This window comes from Amblyomma maculatum, chromosome 10 (genome assembly GCF_055883805.1).
Source record: "Amblyomma maculatum isolate TAMU_Amacu chromosome 10, ASM5588380v1, whole genome shotgun sequence".
In the NCBI taxonomy this organism is placed as follows: Eukaryota; Metazoa; Arthropoda; class Arachnida; order Ixodida; family Ixodidae; genus Amblyomma; species Amblyomma maculatum.
The window spans coordinates 7,488,704-7,503,186 of NC_139353.1; the positions used below are offsets into that span (position 1 = coordinate 7,488,704).

Genomic DNA, 14,483 nt, shown 5'->3' on the forward strand with positions numbered 1-14,483 from the left:
AGCCTCTCTAGACGACACGAAAGTGTCGAAGGCATTTTCAAGGTGGAGGTCTCCATGGAGGTGCGCCAGATGGGCAGTGGCAGCGATGAGGGGAAGGGGTAGGCAGGGAACTAAAAGGCTGTGCGGCTTTGTGTCAGGCAATGAGTGTACTTGGGGAGATATGTGCCGGTACGAATGAAATTTCATAAGAGTTTGAAGAAGAATCAGCGGCAGCAGCAGCAGCAGTAGGTTTGCAAAATAGTAGAATCGAAGCAGCAGCAGCAGCAAAGCGAGCGCCGCCGGCCCCGTCACCGCACGTGCGAAGATGAAGTCAGCGCTGTCGGCTCCGCGCCCTGCCCGTGCGGAGAAGAGCAATCGAGGCAGTGGCTCCTCGAGCCACACCTGATGTAAAGGCGTGCACATGGCGAAGTTGGCTCGACTAGGCTAGACAACCTTTCGCTTCAAAAACCGTGCTATATCGCGAAGGTTGTAGCAGCTGCAGTAACGCTTATAGGACGACAACCTGGTTGCTCTTTAGACATCTTTGCTTTCCACTCTTTTGCGGTTCATGTGTTTTCCCATAGCACTAATACACACGTGTCTTGCGAGTGCTGCACTGAGATACGTTTAGAAGGAAAAGTGGCATTGACTGCTTTCTTACAGCTTCCCTGTTTAAATGTGTTCCTTCAAGGTCTCCGCTTTCTAACGGTAACACATTCTGCAGGCTTTCATCGACGCGAGAAATCACAAATTCGGTTCTCTGCTGAAAGCATTGACTTGAAACAAAGCTTTACTCAGAAGGGCTGCCTTGGTTTGCTTGACTTCTGACTGCATACGTCGTCCTCAATATAGCTTACCTGTGCAAATAATGGCGCTTCAACAAGGCAAGAATATTTTTTTTTTAAATGATATAACCCTTCATATCGGTTTATTTCAAAGTGAACATGAGAAGTGTAATTTTCCTTAGGGCTAGTTACCGCAAATTTAGTTTCACTGACGGTCTGAGTTTTGACGCCGCGTCAATAGTTCTACAATTTGCAACTATTTCCCTGCAGTTTTGATGCGTGACCTTAAAATGACAAAAAGCGGCTTACCTTAAGTCTTCTCACATTCACCTAGTATAATTTTATGAAATTCAGCAACGTAACCAGCAGCCCTTTAGAGGAGTTTTTTCCTGCGTTGTACAAACATTTCTGGTACGACTTTACTTTTTCATGCTTGAAAACTTTTACATTCACGTTCCAGTCATATCTAAGTATATTGTATTTTTTTGCTGCTGCTCGGACCCTTTCTATAGCTTTGGCCTCTAGAAATCCTTGTGAATGTCTTAAAATCGTGAAAACTGACGGGATAAATTAGGTACTCTCCAAACAGGAATTTCCTCCTGCCGGCCACAAAAGACCTCTTGTAACAAGTGATGTTGCACGTACTCTGGTGTCATCCGGATGTGAGACTTGGTCGCCTTATAAAGTTCTGCATGTTTGCAGCTGTCATCGCCTGGACATTCAACGAAAAACAAGAGGGCTTTAACCCAAATTCCGCCCGTCAAACAATTGCTATAGTTATCAGTGCGCAAACCGTTCATGGTGACATGTGCAACCAGTCGGCAAGCCGTATTTTCCTGCCAATGCGCGCATGATAAGGCGGACGTACAAAATGTTATCAGACCATGTACGTCAATAGCTTTATTGCCTGCCTGCCACCCAGTTCGCCTATGAAAACTTGCACCTATAAAGCCATCGAACGAGGCTCTCTCGAGAGCACAGCTTGTGGAGAAGCATCAATAGATTCTTGGAAAAACCATCTGCACATTATTCGGCCAAATAATGAAGATTTCGGGTATAGTTTGTTTCTTCGCCTTGACCGTCATCGGTTTATGCCAAGGAAAACGCCTGGTTGGAGGCTGGATCGAACAGGACCCATCGAGTGATCCCAAGTACTTGCAACTGGCTCACTTTGCAATCGCGCAGCAGAAAACTGGCCTCACTTACTACCACACCGTCTTGCGGCTCCTGAAAGTAGAAACGCAGGTAAGCTCGCTATATTTCTTTCATAATTTCTAAACGTCAGCACTTTTCCATGTAGGTGCTTTAAGCCTATATCGAGTGTAGGCTATGTCCATCCAAAATTTTTAAAAAAAGCAAACTTGCCTTTCATAACTTGTCTGGAAGATGACTGCATAGCCTTCATAAACTCGGGGATGTCCTTAAAAGCAGCCTTGGTGCCTAAAGGGTAGCCCCCCTTTGTCCTCGTTCGCTTTTCTTCGAAAACAAAATCTGTCGTTCACGAACAGACTTCCCATGTCATTACAAAGTCTAGGCTAAAAATCATACAGAATTTACGTTGTGAAAACGAAACATTTCCCGAAGTTTTCGCACCTGGGAATAAGGAGATAGCTTTCACTTCTATTAAAGAAACTTCATTGTGTGCTTAAATTAATGTACTAATCTGTTCATTTAAATTTACTAGCTGCGCTTTCTCTCACGTTTTACTGAAAATATTATTCCGCTACGACAGACAACGTACGTTTAAAATCTCCCAATAGACGTAATTTGTGGCACGGTTGGGTAGGAAAAAAGGCTTAAGCGGTAGACTGGAGCTAATTCTTGAAATGGAACACGCAGGGGAGATTTTCATCAAAAATTGAAATAAATATCCTTCACTATTCTATAATGAATTGCTGCACAAATTTTATCTTCCAAGAATGAACGAAGAAATTGAGAATACAGCGATCATTTCTTGACCTGAATATCAACAGGTGGTGGCTGGAATTAACTACAAGTTGATATTCGAGACGGCGCCAACAAACTGCAAAGTGAGCGATGGCCCTTACTCGAGTGAGAGGTGTCCGCCTACAAGCGACCAGGTAAGCACTTGGTCTGGAAATTAAATTTCTTTTTTTTCCTAATAAAGAGTACATTTCCTCTCCCGTGAGTGTGGCAGCTATATTCGGATCCTCTTTTGCTACTTATCTCATTTGATAGCAACCGCTGACTGCAAATTTATTCTGCCACAATCAATGTTTATTCTGAGTCTACTACGAATTTGTCTTGGAAAAAAAGGAAATTGTGTTTCGTTTTGCAAACCATACTGCTGTAAAGTACGCTTAAACAAAATTTGTGAAATGATACATTTCGCTCTCGAGACCTGATGTGAAAAAACGTATCAGAATTTAATTGTCTATATCTATTATTGAGAAATGTTCAGATGCATAAATCATAATGCCGATGCAAAAAACACTATATCTTCAATTCAGTATTTATGGGCTTGCGTCATATGCACGGTGCTCTCACTACTAATCGGTAGGGTAAAGTTTCCAGTCTGTTTCTATGTAGCATTGCTGTCTTTAAGCCAGTTATAATAAAAAAAGTGCTGAAACTTTCATGCTTGCGCAAGCACGCTTAGTTATGAAATTCCCATTCTGTTTCAGGCTTCAGCAGCGTGTACAGCCATCATCTACGAGCGCCCCTGGGACAACTTCAAGGCTCTTACGTCGTTTAGGTGCCACAAATGAATGATCGCAGAAATTTCACTGAGATGAATGATCTCCATACGTGACATAATATATCGACGGGAATTGAATCAACATTAGTGCTAGTCCTCTTTCACGGCCAAATAACCTTAGTTAATTCAGCGAACATGTACGGAGCTCAATAAAACCACCCTTTCTGCTTCTTTTTCAGTGTATCCCCTTCAAAACGCAGTCACTCCCTTCATATTCATAACCATGAATGTAAGAATATTTGCTAAGGAAAAACATGGTGTCCAGAAGGGCATAGTAGCAAGGAAGGAGTGAACGATGGTGATGGCGGAACCCCAACGCTGTGGCACAATTTAGAGTTTTAAATAAGTTTGTACGCGTTTTAGACTGTTTGCAGTGGTTTCTTGGGGCGAATGTTGTTAAACCATATGTCGACAGCACACATTCTTGTGTAGATTTAGCAAGAAGAAAAATGATTGGGGTAATAATTCAGTTGCAACGATGGCACGAGTTGTAGATGTTCGACGGCCATGGTGAGGCTTTTCCCGCTTTAATTTGGTACCTGCCCGAATTCGCTGAAGTGGGAAAAAGCGGCCCGCGCCTTTGTTCCTTCTGCGGAGGGAGCGCTCCTTGTCTCGGTGGATGAGCGGCTAGGCAACTCGGCAACTGAGCGGCAAGACCCGGACTTCATACCATCTGTGGTTTCCGTGCTTAGATGAGACGAAACTAAACACTCCAATGCACTGTGCGATGTCAGGGAACACTGAATGAGCTCAGATAGTTGAAATTATTTGCAAGCCTCCACTGCGTCATGTCTACTGGCCTTAGTAACTTTTTGGTGCTCAACATCACAATTGGTAGACCTTATTTTTTCTGCATGCCGTCGCTGCATATGTTTGAGGAAAAAAATCGCAGTTACACAATTATGCGGAAAGAAGCTTGAGTAAAGCAGCTCAAAAATTGTGCGAATAATAACCCTTACCAAGCGTATTCTTAGAGAAGTTGTCTACGTGCGAAATCTGCACCTCAGTTCTCTGCACAACGCGTACGACTCAGAATTGCTGCTGCCACTACACTTCATGCCAGGCTTTTTCTTACCTGTGCAGAATTTTGGGTAAACAGTAAATGCACAAGCTATCGTTCGAAATGTTACAGTTGAATGAGAACGTTGAATACCTCATATCAAATGAGCGCAGTTGACATGCAGATATTAGATTTTCGGTGGGGCAGAACATGAACATATATATTGGAACACAAAAGGCGAGGAGAGAAATGGGAGGCCCCACGAGTGCTCGCGTGCCTTCCGTCTTCTTCAGCAGTATTCGTCTTACGGTGCGCTATTTGTTTTCGTATCACATAAGCATAGCCATTGCAGCGCTATCAAAGCGTCCAAACTACAATGTCTCACGAGGTTTAGGTAAGCATGTTTACGCTTGATATCAAGTATTTATTTATTCCCAGTCCACAGAGGGGCTAAAATGCAAAGAGCTTCCAAAATAGCTAAACAATGAAGCACAAAATCTGAAAAAATTATTTATCAACTCCTGCAGAATACGCGTCTTTTGAAAAGAAGATATGTTTCCAAGCAAAAAAGAACATCATGCACTGCATTTTTCTCTATTGTAAAATAACTCAAATTCTGAATGCTTTTTTCCCATATTGTTTCTGTCGAGGCGTCATTTCACGAGGCGTCATTTCGTAAAAGTGAAGCCGTTTGTCAGGCAGATGACCTCTATTATCCCTTTTTCTGTACAGCTGTACATATATAGCCGCCTCTGTTTAGCATGCTGGGTATAGATTTCTGTACACCCACCTGTAGAAATAAAACTATGTAAGAACAATAATACAAATCGCATCATTTTCCTAAGCTATTCGGTACTATATATCAGTTTTTATTTGTGTTGTTTCCCCCCCTCCCTACAATAATGCCTCAGTGAGGATTCTGTAAGTACTCTGTATAAATAAATAAATAAAACAGATGAAAATACAACAACGAGCATTCCTGCTACGAATTCTCGCCTTTTGAGCAGTTGGTTACAAACGCTAGCGCTCAAGCTAAGCAACATTTTACATGGTGTCGTAATGAAGACAAGAGCCATCCACGGCCTTCAGCTGCCGCAAACTGAACTCTAGGTCCTTATCAGTACTACGTCGGATGCTAGAGAGAATACAGAGAAATATTCTTCCTAATCTCCTGAGGTCTAGTAGGATGTACCCACCATCTCGTAGCACTTGAGCCGTTCAACCCTCCTTCACACTTCCACATTTCAAGAGGTGCAGTAGCAGTCATGTCCAGAAAAGACCCAGGGTACGCAAGTGAGTGATAGGCCCTAGAGCTGAACTGCGATACCTTTGCAAGTCAATAAGCTCGTGTTTAGCCTTTGGTAGGTCGGCCAAGGCCAGTGTAGCCCTGCAGGGCGGACGCCATTGGCCTGGCTTATCGGTTATTTTCACTTATGACTTAAATAAATAGCTTCCCATCGCTCCTTTTGCGACGCTGTCGCACAAATGGTGTAGCTAAAGCAATTTCCGCTTCATCAAAGAATCCGCATACTTCGGAACACGGGCTTTGCAAAACCACACATCAAACCACTGCAGCAGTAAGATTCGCTCGCCGTCGCTTTGAGATTACAACTGGGGACGACATGACATCAGAGGCATCAGAAAGTATTATCCTTTTTTGTTGAAAAATTTATGTATGTGCTTACTTGAATTCGTCAGATTTAGACTATGCGGATAGGAAGGAGGGTGAAACTACAGTGTAGGTAGCGACGGAAAAAAAGAAATTCTAGAGTGCACTTTAGACCCCTAAAGTGCGATGGGCGAAAGTTATTATAGCGTGGCGGATCATAGCCCTCCACTACGGCACCTTCATCTCCCTCTCTTCTTTCACTCCCACCTTCCTCCCTTCCTTTACGGCGTGGCACATGTGTCCGCGAAGAATTGTGAGATACTGTGAATTTCCTATCCTGTAAATCAATTTGAAATGCAGCTGATGCCTACTGTACTAACACCTCCTAGACATCTGGGTCTGCTTCTGTTTGCTGTGTGGTGCAGTGTTCAAGGAAGCGCCAAAGGAAAGGCGCCACACGGACGCCTGGATCGGACGCTCAGTGGGGTTAGTTTCGTTTATGCATAAATCGCCTGGTGGCGTCATGACCAGTCATGACGGTACACGGCACGCCGCTTGTCGAACATAACCATCATTTCATGAACGCATCAAAGTTAACCGGCGTTCTATAATTCGTTTAGGAAATTAGAGGCGCAGTATCTGTCACTCGAGGTACCCCGCTATCCTCACGGTACACAAGGAGAATTATGGTGAATGTTTCATAATTCGGGGCGTGGCGCAGTTGGTAAAGCGCTCGGCTGGAGACCCAAGAGATGGAGGCGCGATTCCCGGTGGAGACAAGGTTTTCCTTAATTATTTTTAATTATCTCCCTCAAACGTGTGACACCCTCTGCCGGCTGCTCCTGCTGACAACGACGAGGCATTACAGGCTTTCGCCTTAATATATATTTCTACCCACTAGCCTCCACTCACCGCACACCCGCTTTTAGTTGCTTCCTCCACCGGAAGATGTCAAGGATAGGAGGCAGTTGCATATTTCGATTTACGATGTAAATGGAGCTAGCCGGCTGCAAAGTTCTCACCAGCAAAGCCGGTAAACGCTCCCAATAGCGATAAACTGTGCTTACTCACCTATGAAATATTACTCTTCCTTTTCAACTCATTCGAGTGGAAGACACTGATTAATACAGCGATTCTGACTAGCGGTGTATGCCCCAGGCCTAAATAATATTAGCAATGAGCGAAAAGATGATATTATGGATGACACAGAGGGTGGCATAAATTGGAGCGTGGCCGAGGTCTTTCCAGAATTCGGGGACGAAGCGGCAGTGTAATGCCGACCAAACTTTAAAATAATTGTTCATTTAAATTTAGCGTTCTCAGTTTTCAAGGTCCTGTTTGTAAAACAAATTGAGGACGTCATCCATAAATCAGCCAGCTGTACTTAAGATTCACCGGATAAAATTTTCTCATTCCAGTTCATTTTTCCCCATAAAACTGGCCCTGAAAAAAACTGACGTTAAATGCTAACGTTCATATGGGCTCAGATCTCATTCCAAGGTCATTGACAGAAATTTCATCGGATGTGCCAATACTACCTAAAACTGCTGTTCATCGTTCCTGTTTTTTGAAACCTCTTCACTAAAAAAAATGAGCATTTTAAAATATTTATGTTTATTCTGTGAGAAAGTGACATTGATAAAATATTTGGTCTGCATAAATATTTTTGTTCGAAGATTCAACAACCAATGGTGGAGATCCATTGAGGTGCGGAGAGGGTAGTAAGAATTTTGATGGAGTTTGGTTTTGTTGAGAAATGGACGCATTACATAGGAGGGATACGTGGACTGTGATGAATCTCTGGTGTAGGCTGGATGTACGTACCAATTAGTGACCACTCGCATAGCTTCAAATCCATCAGTGATATGTATCGAAAATTTGGTCTCATGTATATATAATCTTTCACTTTCTTTTCGTACTTCAGTATTTTTCTTCTCTTGCCCCTGTTTTTTAAAGTTCCTGTGTGACAAAGCAGAGCAACAATGAATAACTAGAGTAGCCAAAGTACACTTATTAAACCCTGAGTGGGCCGGGAGTTTTTAAACGATGAGACCAAAATCAAGTTCAGAATACGGTACTTACCAGCGAAAAACAATAGTGAGCAAAGAAGCTTAGCTTGTCATTATCTGAAGCAAATCTATATAGTTTTTCTTTTTTTTTAGCATGGAATTTTCCCCGATAGCACTCGATATTCTCTCCTATCGGTCACATAAGATACTGCCATATAGAGAAACGGCCACAGTTAGGGCAAGAGAACAACAGTGTTATCCTTTACTGATAACCTTGGATTGTTATGTGTTATGCTAAGGTCCTTTTCCGCAGCTGGTATCACTAATGCAAGATAATTGGTCAAAATCAAATTATTAATGTATTCATTTTTAATTGTTGTTGCTGTTCGGGTAGGAACATTACAGAGGTAAGTGGGTGGAGTACAAAACTAAAATAACTACAGTCGAAACAGAGCATGAAAGCAATATGTAAGTAATAGTTGAGGTCAAAATAGCACTCCAAAATATGTATTATTGTGCCAGTATTAAATCATGTGAAAAAAGATAACTATTTATCATTACCCTATATGCAAGCCCTTATTTTTCGGCAAGGTTTTAAATACACGGAACTGCAAAACGAATAACTTACCCACAAAATCTAAATCAATGTATATGCCATATTACTGAGCATCTATATGGTCTACAATGCGCACGGCAGACTGGAATACTGAAACATTAGTCAGAGTTGCAATTGGAGGAGGAAGGCGATTCCAACATTTCGACGTGCGCGGTATGAATGAGTGAGAGAAAATTATAGTACATCATAAAATTATGCCACCTTTGTCAATGTGGTCTACGTGTGATAATACATATTAAGACTGAAGGAGAAATTTATCATGCCGATCATCATCTTAACATCTCTTAATAAACAGGCATATACGCGTCAGTTTTCAACGAGATGCGAGAGTTAAGAGTTCAGAAGTTGAGATTAAATTTCAGTGCGAAAACGCTGTCAGCTGTTCTGAATAATATCTAACTGCTCAATGAGACCGATAGTGCCTGGCTCCCTAACAGACGGTGCATATTCAATTTGCGAACCAACTATTCTTCTGTAAAATAAAAGCTTGATGTTAACAGGAGCTGAGTTAAAATTCCATTTTATGTTGCCTAGCAGACGCTTAGCTTTGGTGGCAATAATTTCGAAGTACTTTCCTACTAAGGTTAGAAGCAATATGAATGCCTAGGTACTAGTTGTGATCGTTCACGGCGACCCATAATCGACCAGCGGCACAACAACACTAATCCTGCCGTCAGCATAATTGTGCTGCGTAACAAAACAATATGCCATCGCAATATGCGGTCAGATGGCACGGGCCTTTTGCTCGTCGTCTCGGCTCGCCTGCGTTCTACAGTTCTGGCCCAACTTCATGTCGCTTCTAAAGCAGGGTACCTTGGAGTGTCACGCACGTTTGATAGCATGCGCTAGCGGTTTTACTGGGCTGGAATTTATCGCTTCGTTCGCTGTTTCGTTGCAGCTTGTTACCTGAGCAGCGTCGAAAAAAGCAGCAGCTTTTTTCACCTTCTTGGGCCTATCCTGGTACCATATTCTGGGAAAAGATGGACTGCTTTCGCCACTGGTTACTCTACCCAGTACGCTGTTACGAGAGCTATACCGACTACCTGTGCCTCCGACGTCGCTGATATTCTTCCCGTCGTCACCGTGCTTCATGGTGCTCCCCATCGTCTGCTTACGCATTGATGTCGCCGGTTCCTTACTAAGTGGCTCACGGCCGGCTCCGATTATTCTCTACCCACCAAAATTTCACTACAGCTATTCCCATTCCGAAAAAAATGGCCTTACTGAGTGCCTTAACCTCACGCTTACGTAGAGGTGGTCTATCTACATACGTTGACTATGACCCCAATCGCGACTAGGACGTCAATTCGTCGCCTCAATGTAACACCGGTTACTCATTCTTTTACCTCCTTTTTGGCCGCGACCCTGAGCTGCCTTTCATCAGTTTGCTGCCTGCAGGCGATTATGCCAGCAGTTATGCTTCCGATGCCATAGGTCGTGCGAGTTCCGTTCACAACATATTGGTCGGGATCGCCTAAGCGCTTCTCAGACGGCCCAAAAGTGCTATTGCGACCATCACCATTGAGATGTTCGCTGCCCGCTTCACTCTAACGTCCTCCTATGGCTCCCGGCCCAACGTGTGAGCATGTGTGAGATGCTCATGCCTCTTTAGGCGGACTCCTGACACGTCTTTCAGCAGTTGACTGGAGCGAACTACACTGTCAGGCCAGTCAGCTGCACAGGAAGAGTTTCCCAAGCAATAAATTTATCCCTAGGTTGCTTTCGCCTTACTCGGCTATTGAAGTGTAACTTTTGGTGCGTCTGCTTGTCTCTAATTCAGGTACATGTTGTACTGGCGCGCTTCATTTTATGACGTTCAATTATTATACAAAGAGAAAGCTTGTACAAATGCTTACCTGCACGAATTTGCGTAAGCCATGCCCTTGTGGCCCTCTCTAGATTTTGTGGCTCAATGCAAAACAAAATTAACCGCATTTAGCGGCATGCGAATGGAACTTCCCTGCTCCAGCACTACTGCATAGTTACATATATTATGTTGAGGCTACCCAAAAGTAATATAAAATAATATGCCTCTGCCCGTCATTGTGTTCAATAATATCATGTATATTTCTTTTAAAGAGAGCATTGCAAGGTTACTAATTATGAATAAATAAATTTTTCACGGCCGCACTCCGGTTGGCAAAAATTATGAAAACAGCTTATGATCTCTGACCAACACCACTTTTCTCTTGCCGATATAAACTCATTAGTAGTAACTAGTTGAGAACATAATACCCTCATCTGAACTGAAAGTATCTTGAGGCGAACATGTGCAATTAACAGATGCAGCGAACAATATTATAACTTTTCAATATTGTTGTAGTGTTCACTGAAGCAGCTGCGTAAGCTTGCAAATAAACCCTGTTATATTGTGCACGCACGATTAAAGGGCGCGCAAGAAAGGCTGGCCAGCACTCCTCTAAATGGCCGTTCAAAGCTTTCAAGTCTTTTGTTCTTATTGACCAAAGCACGACATGGGCACGTACGTGGCGTACTCCGCCATAATAGAAATCAGGTCATCTCTAACTTTCAGTATATTTATCCCCTTTTCACAAATGATGCAGGCGACAGGGCATTGCTTTCTCAATATTTGTTTTATTTTCACGCCATTTCAAACCGTGCAAAACAGACCATCCTAAACAACTGACCCACAAGCTGTGGAAGCGCTTCCGAAGCCAAATATTGGACTAATACCCGGTGAGTTCCTGCGAATCCTTGTCAAAGCGTCAAATGACGAACTTTGTGCATGCGTTACGATGTAATCATACAACTATAGCTACAGCGTATTAAGCATGTTTAAAGATCTGTGTTAATGATTCTGACGACAGGCTTTAATAAATGCCTTGAATAAATTGTTGTGCTTTTTGTTATGAAAACAGCAATGGCTCTATGCTAGCGGCGGATCTTTTTCGGAGCAGAATTACATATCTCACCCTGGGAGCAACATCCGTTTTAAAGTATCTATATACTTTTTAAAATGGTAACGCTCAATTGTCCACAATGCCTACAAGGGAACTGCACAGTTTACATAGGCATAATATAGGATATCATAAAATGAGCTGAACCTTGAATAGAAAAATTCGGCTTTTACAAGGCGTTTGTTGAAGTTAACATATACTCTTAGCTTTCTTCAAACGGCGTAATCGAGTTACCAGTTGTTTCTCTTTTTTTATTCCTAAGAGATAAAAATGTAAAAGTATCTGAAGAGAAATATCCTGTATACTCCGCAAAGTGCAAAGATTTGTTAAATTGAATAAATTGAAATAATATAAAATTGAGGTAAATTATTAGAAATTTAAAGAAACAACCAATACTACAGGTGGGATCAGAAACTATGACCTCCGAATTTCACAAGCCGTGTTCTATATTGTGAGCAGCTGGGACAGCTGTTCCGTCTTCTACTTTGTTAGGTATTTCTGTTGTGTGTCGCATATCATTAAGAGTGTTCCCAATGTCCCGTTTGTCCACATGGATGGATGGATGGATGGAATATAGGAGCGTCCCCTTTGAAACGGGGTGGTAGCAGTAGCTATCATGCTCATTTTTCTCCATTTATCTTAATTATTTATTTAGAATGGTTAACTAAACCATCATTCTATTTATTAAATTTTGCTCCGGCGGACGTATCCACAAAGGAGGTATCCTGAGAAAGAGATTTCAGAGCTTCCACCCTCCCGGTTCGGCCACGTTCCCCGTGACGCTCCCTTTTAACACAGGATGCTGCACGCCCATCACTAAGAAGGAGAGTGACATAATGAAATTATCGTGTGGTTTGGTTATACGCAACATCAATATACCTCAGAAAGCAGAATATTGCAGTGATCTTTTGAAATCCTTATTTTGATTTTTTTATTATCAGTCGCCGGCCTGCTGTCTAGTCGCTGTGACTGAAGCGCACGGAATGATCCTGCTCTATTTGTTTGCTCATGCTTGAAGTCGCCAAACGTAGCATTATCATTATCTTTGTAGCGCGAGAGCGCCGAGGTCAGTCTTGAATAATTGTACGTAAGCACAACTGATTTATTTTTTCAAAGTGTTCTACTATCCTTAGCTTGTTAATCTCGGTGTTTCAGCGCTGACTTTAAATGGAGCCCTACCGAATACAATGGCCATTCTCAGCTCGACGACCGAACGAGCACGCTTGCTGCTATCGCCACCGCCGGATCGACATAAAAACATTGCTAGCGAGCAGAGTCGAATGCGTTCCACTCACTAAGCTGAAAATATAGCGACCTTCGTTAGCGTCGTTTCGAGGTAGCCTTGTTCTCGATTGATAATTAGGCAGATCTTTACTGCCCTCAATGGTAACTGAGTAGCGTGGATGCCATCTCGTTTAACGCTTCTTTGCAACTGCGTGAGTAAAACAACCGTATCAAGACGCTTTCTGGTAGTAGATAATATCCCGCCTAATAATGCCTTCTTGTAAAAGATAAAGAAATCAGGGAAGTCGGAATAAATTGTGACGCTAAATGCGACGTCGGGGTCATACAACAGATTTTTTCACTTTGATGTACAGTTTTATAATATGCCGAGGAGAGCGGAAGGGCGCTGGCATCTGACACGAAAGAGAGAAATTAATTTTAACAAAGGTGCATTGTTACGGAAGCGGTTTCTGTAAGTTTAAGTGTATGCGATTCCTACTGATCCACACTTGCAATAAAACGAGAAATTAGAGGCGAAAGCGCACTGCTGTTAAGAAAGGAGAAGTGGAACAGCCGTCGATCTTTTGAAAAAGCAAACTTATGCAGATGTAAGTGCTCTGAATCCACAAGTTGATGCCCGTTCTGTGTGACAACAAGGTGGAGCGCAGAAGTATAACTACTGTAAAGAGCACAGTGTTTGACATTTCTACAGTCGGATTCACCTCATTTAAAGAACAAAGCAATAATGAATGTAACTTCTTTTTGCATGTCATACTGCAATCGTTCACGAAATAGCCCGTGGCTCTATTCCGATCTTGCTATTGTTTGCACCAGCCACTTAAGAACTTTATTATAGGATGAATGTCAATTGTGAAAACGCCCTCTTTGTTTAGTGATGAACGTCTAATGTTTCTTATAACAGAAAACAAGAGGCAGAAATGATGTTGCTGAGAATGGCCACGGTTGCCTTAGCCCTGGTGCAATATATGGGACAGGAAGCCACCAAGCATCCTGTCGATCTGTCGGGCTTGAGGCTGAAGGATTTCCATCCAGTGCACCCCAACAGCCACCCACAGTATCGCTCTATGGCATTTGTTGCTGCCTGGCGACGTACACGGAGATCTCTCTATTTAGATGTGGTGGACAGGATCTACAATGTAATGACAGCGGTACGTGTTTTCATCAGACGAAATGTGACGCTATATTTATGCATTTCAAACGCAATCCGCTTCGTGGCAGTTAGCTGCAGCACTTGACAAACATTTCGCAAAACGATATATAAAATAATTGCATTGTGAGGGCGGAAACTCCAATATCAATATCATATTAACAATGCTCGAAAGCTCGCTGAAAGTTTCATTTCAATATTTTAGCTTAAATTTTAATATCTAAATTGTCCGCAATTTATGCTGGGACGCAGCAGATTTCAAATATGAGGAAGAATTTCCGGTTCCTGGGCAAAATAGAAGAGCCACAATACTTGCTCATTACTTAAAAAGACAGGTATATATATGACAAATATTGCTGAGGTTGTTTGGTTCATGCAGTACACAACAGAAACTTGCTCATGGCCTTTCGATCGCAGTGTGCTTAGAGTTCGTTCTTAATAGAAAAAAAAAAATTC

General features: G+C 42.5%; 1 protein-coding gene and 1 long non-coding RNA gene across 6 annotated transcripts in view; one reads left to right on the forward strand and one right to left on the reverse strand.

Moving 5' to 3' along the window:
* LOC146175493 (uncharacterized) overlaps positions 1–8,873 on the reverse strand; it is a 51,330-nt gene extending 42,457 nt beyond the window's left edge. For all 5 annotated transcript variants that reach the window (XR_014701415.1, XR_014701416.1, XR_014701417.1 and 2 more), the window contains exons 1-2: positions 8,730–8,873; positions 7,917–8,051 (exon numbers count right to left, since the gene is read on the reverse strand). This is a non-coding gene — a long non-coding RNA (uncharacterized LOC146175493). The remainder of the gene's footprint in view (positions 1–7,916; positions 8,052–8,729) is intronic.
* Positions 1,668–3,656, forward strand: LOC146175497 (cystatin-1-like). Its single transcript, XM_084580784.1, has 3 exons — positions 1,668–2,009; positions 2,738–2,845; positions 3,410–3,656. The coding sequence occupies exons 1-3, from the start codon at positions 1,806–1,808 to the stop codon at positions 3,491–3,493; spliced, it is 396 nt and encodes a 131-aa protein (XP_084436910.1). The 5' UTR covers positions 1,668–1,805; the 3' UTR covers positions 3,494–3,656.
* Positions 8,874–14,483: the final 5,610 nt, after the last annotated feature.

Bases quoted from the DNA above. Each gene is read 5' to 3' on its own strand.
- LOC146175497 (XM_084580784.1), top strand. From the start codon at position 1,806: ATGAAGATTTCGGGTATAGTTTGTTTCTTCGCCTTGACCGTCATCGGT. The intron at 2,010-2,737 runs GTAAGCTCGCTA...GAATATCAACAG, and splicing joins TCCTGAAAGTAGAAACGCAG to GTGGTGGCTGGAATTAACTA. The intron at 2,846-3,409 runs GTAAGCACTTGG...ATTCTGTTTCAG, and splicing joins GTCCGCCTACAAGCGACCAG to GCTTCAGCAGCGTGTACAGC.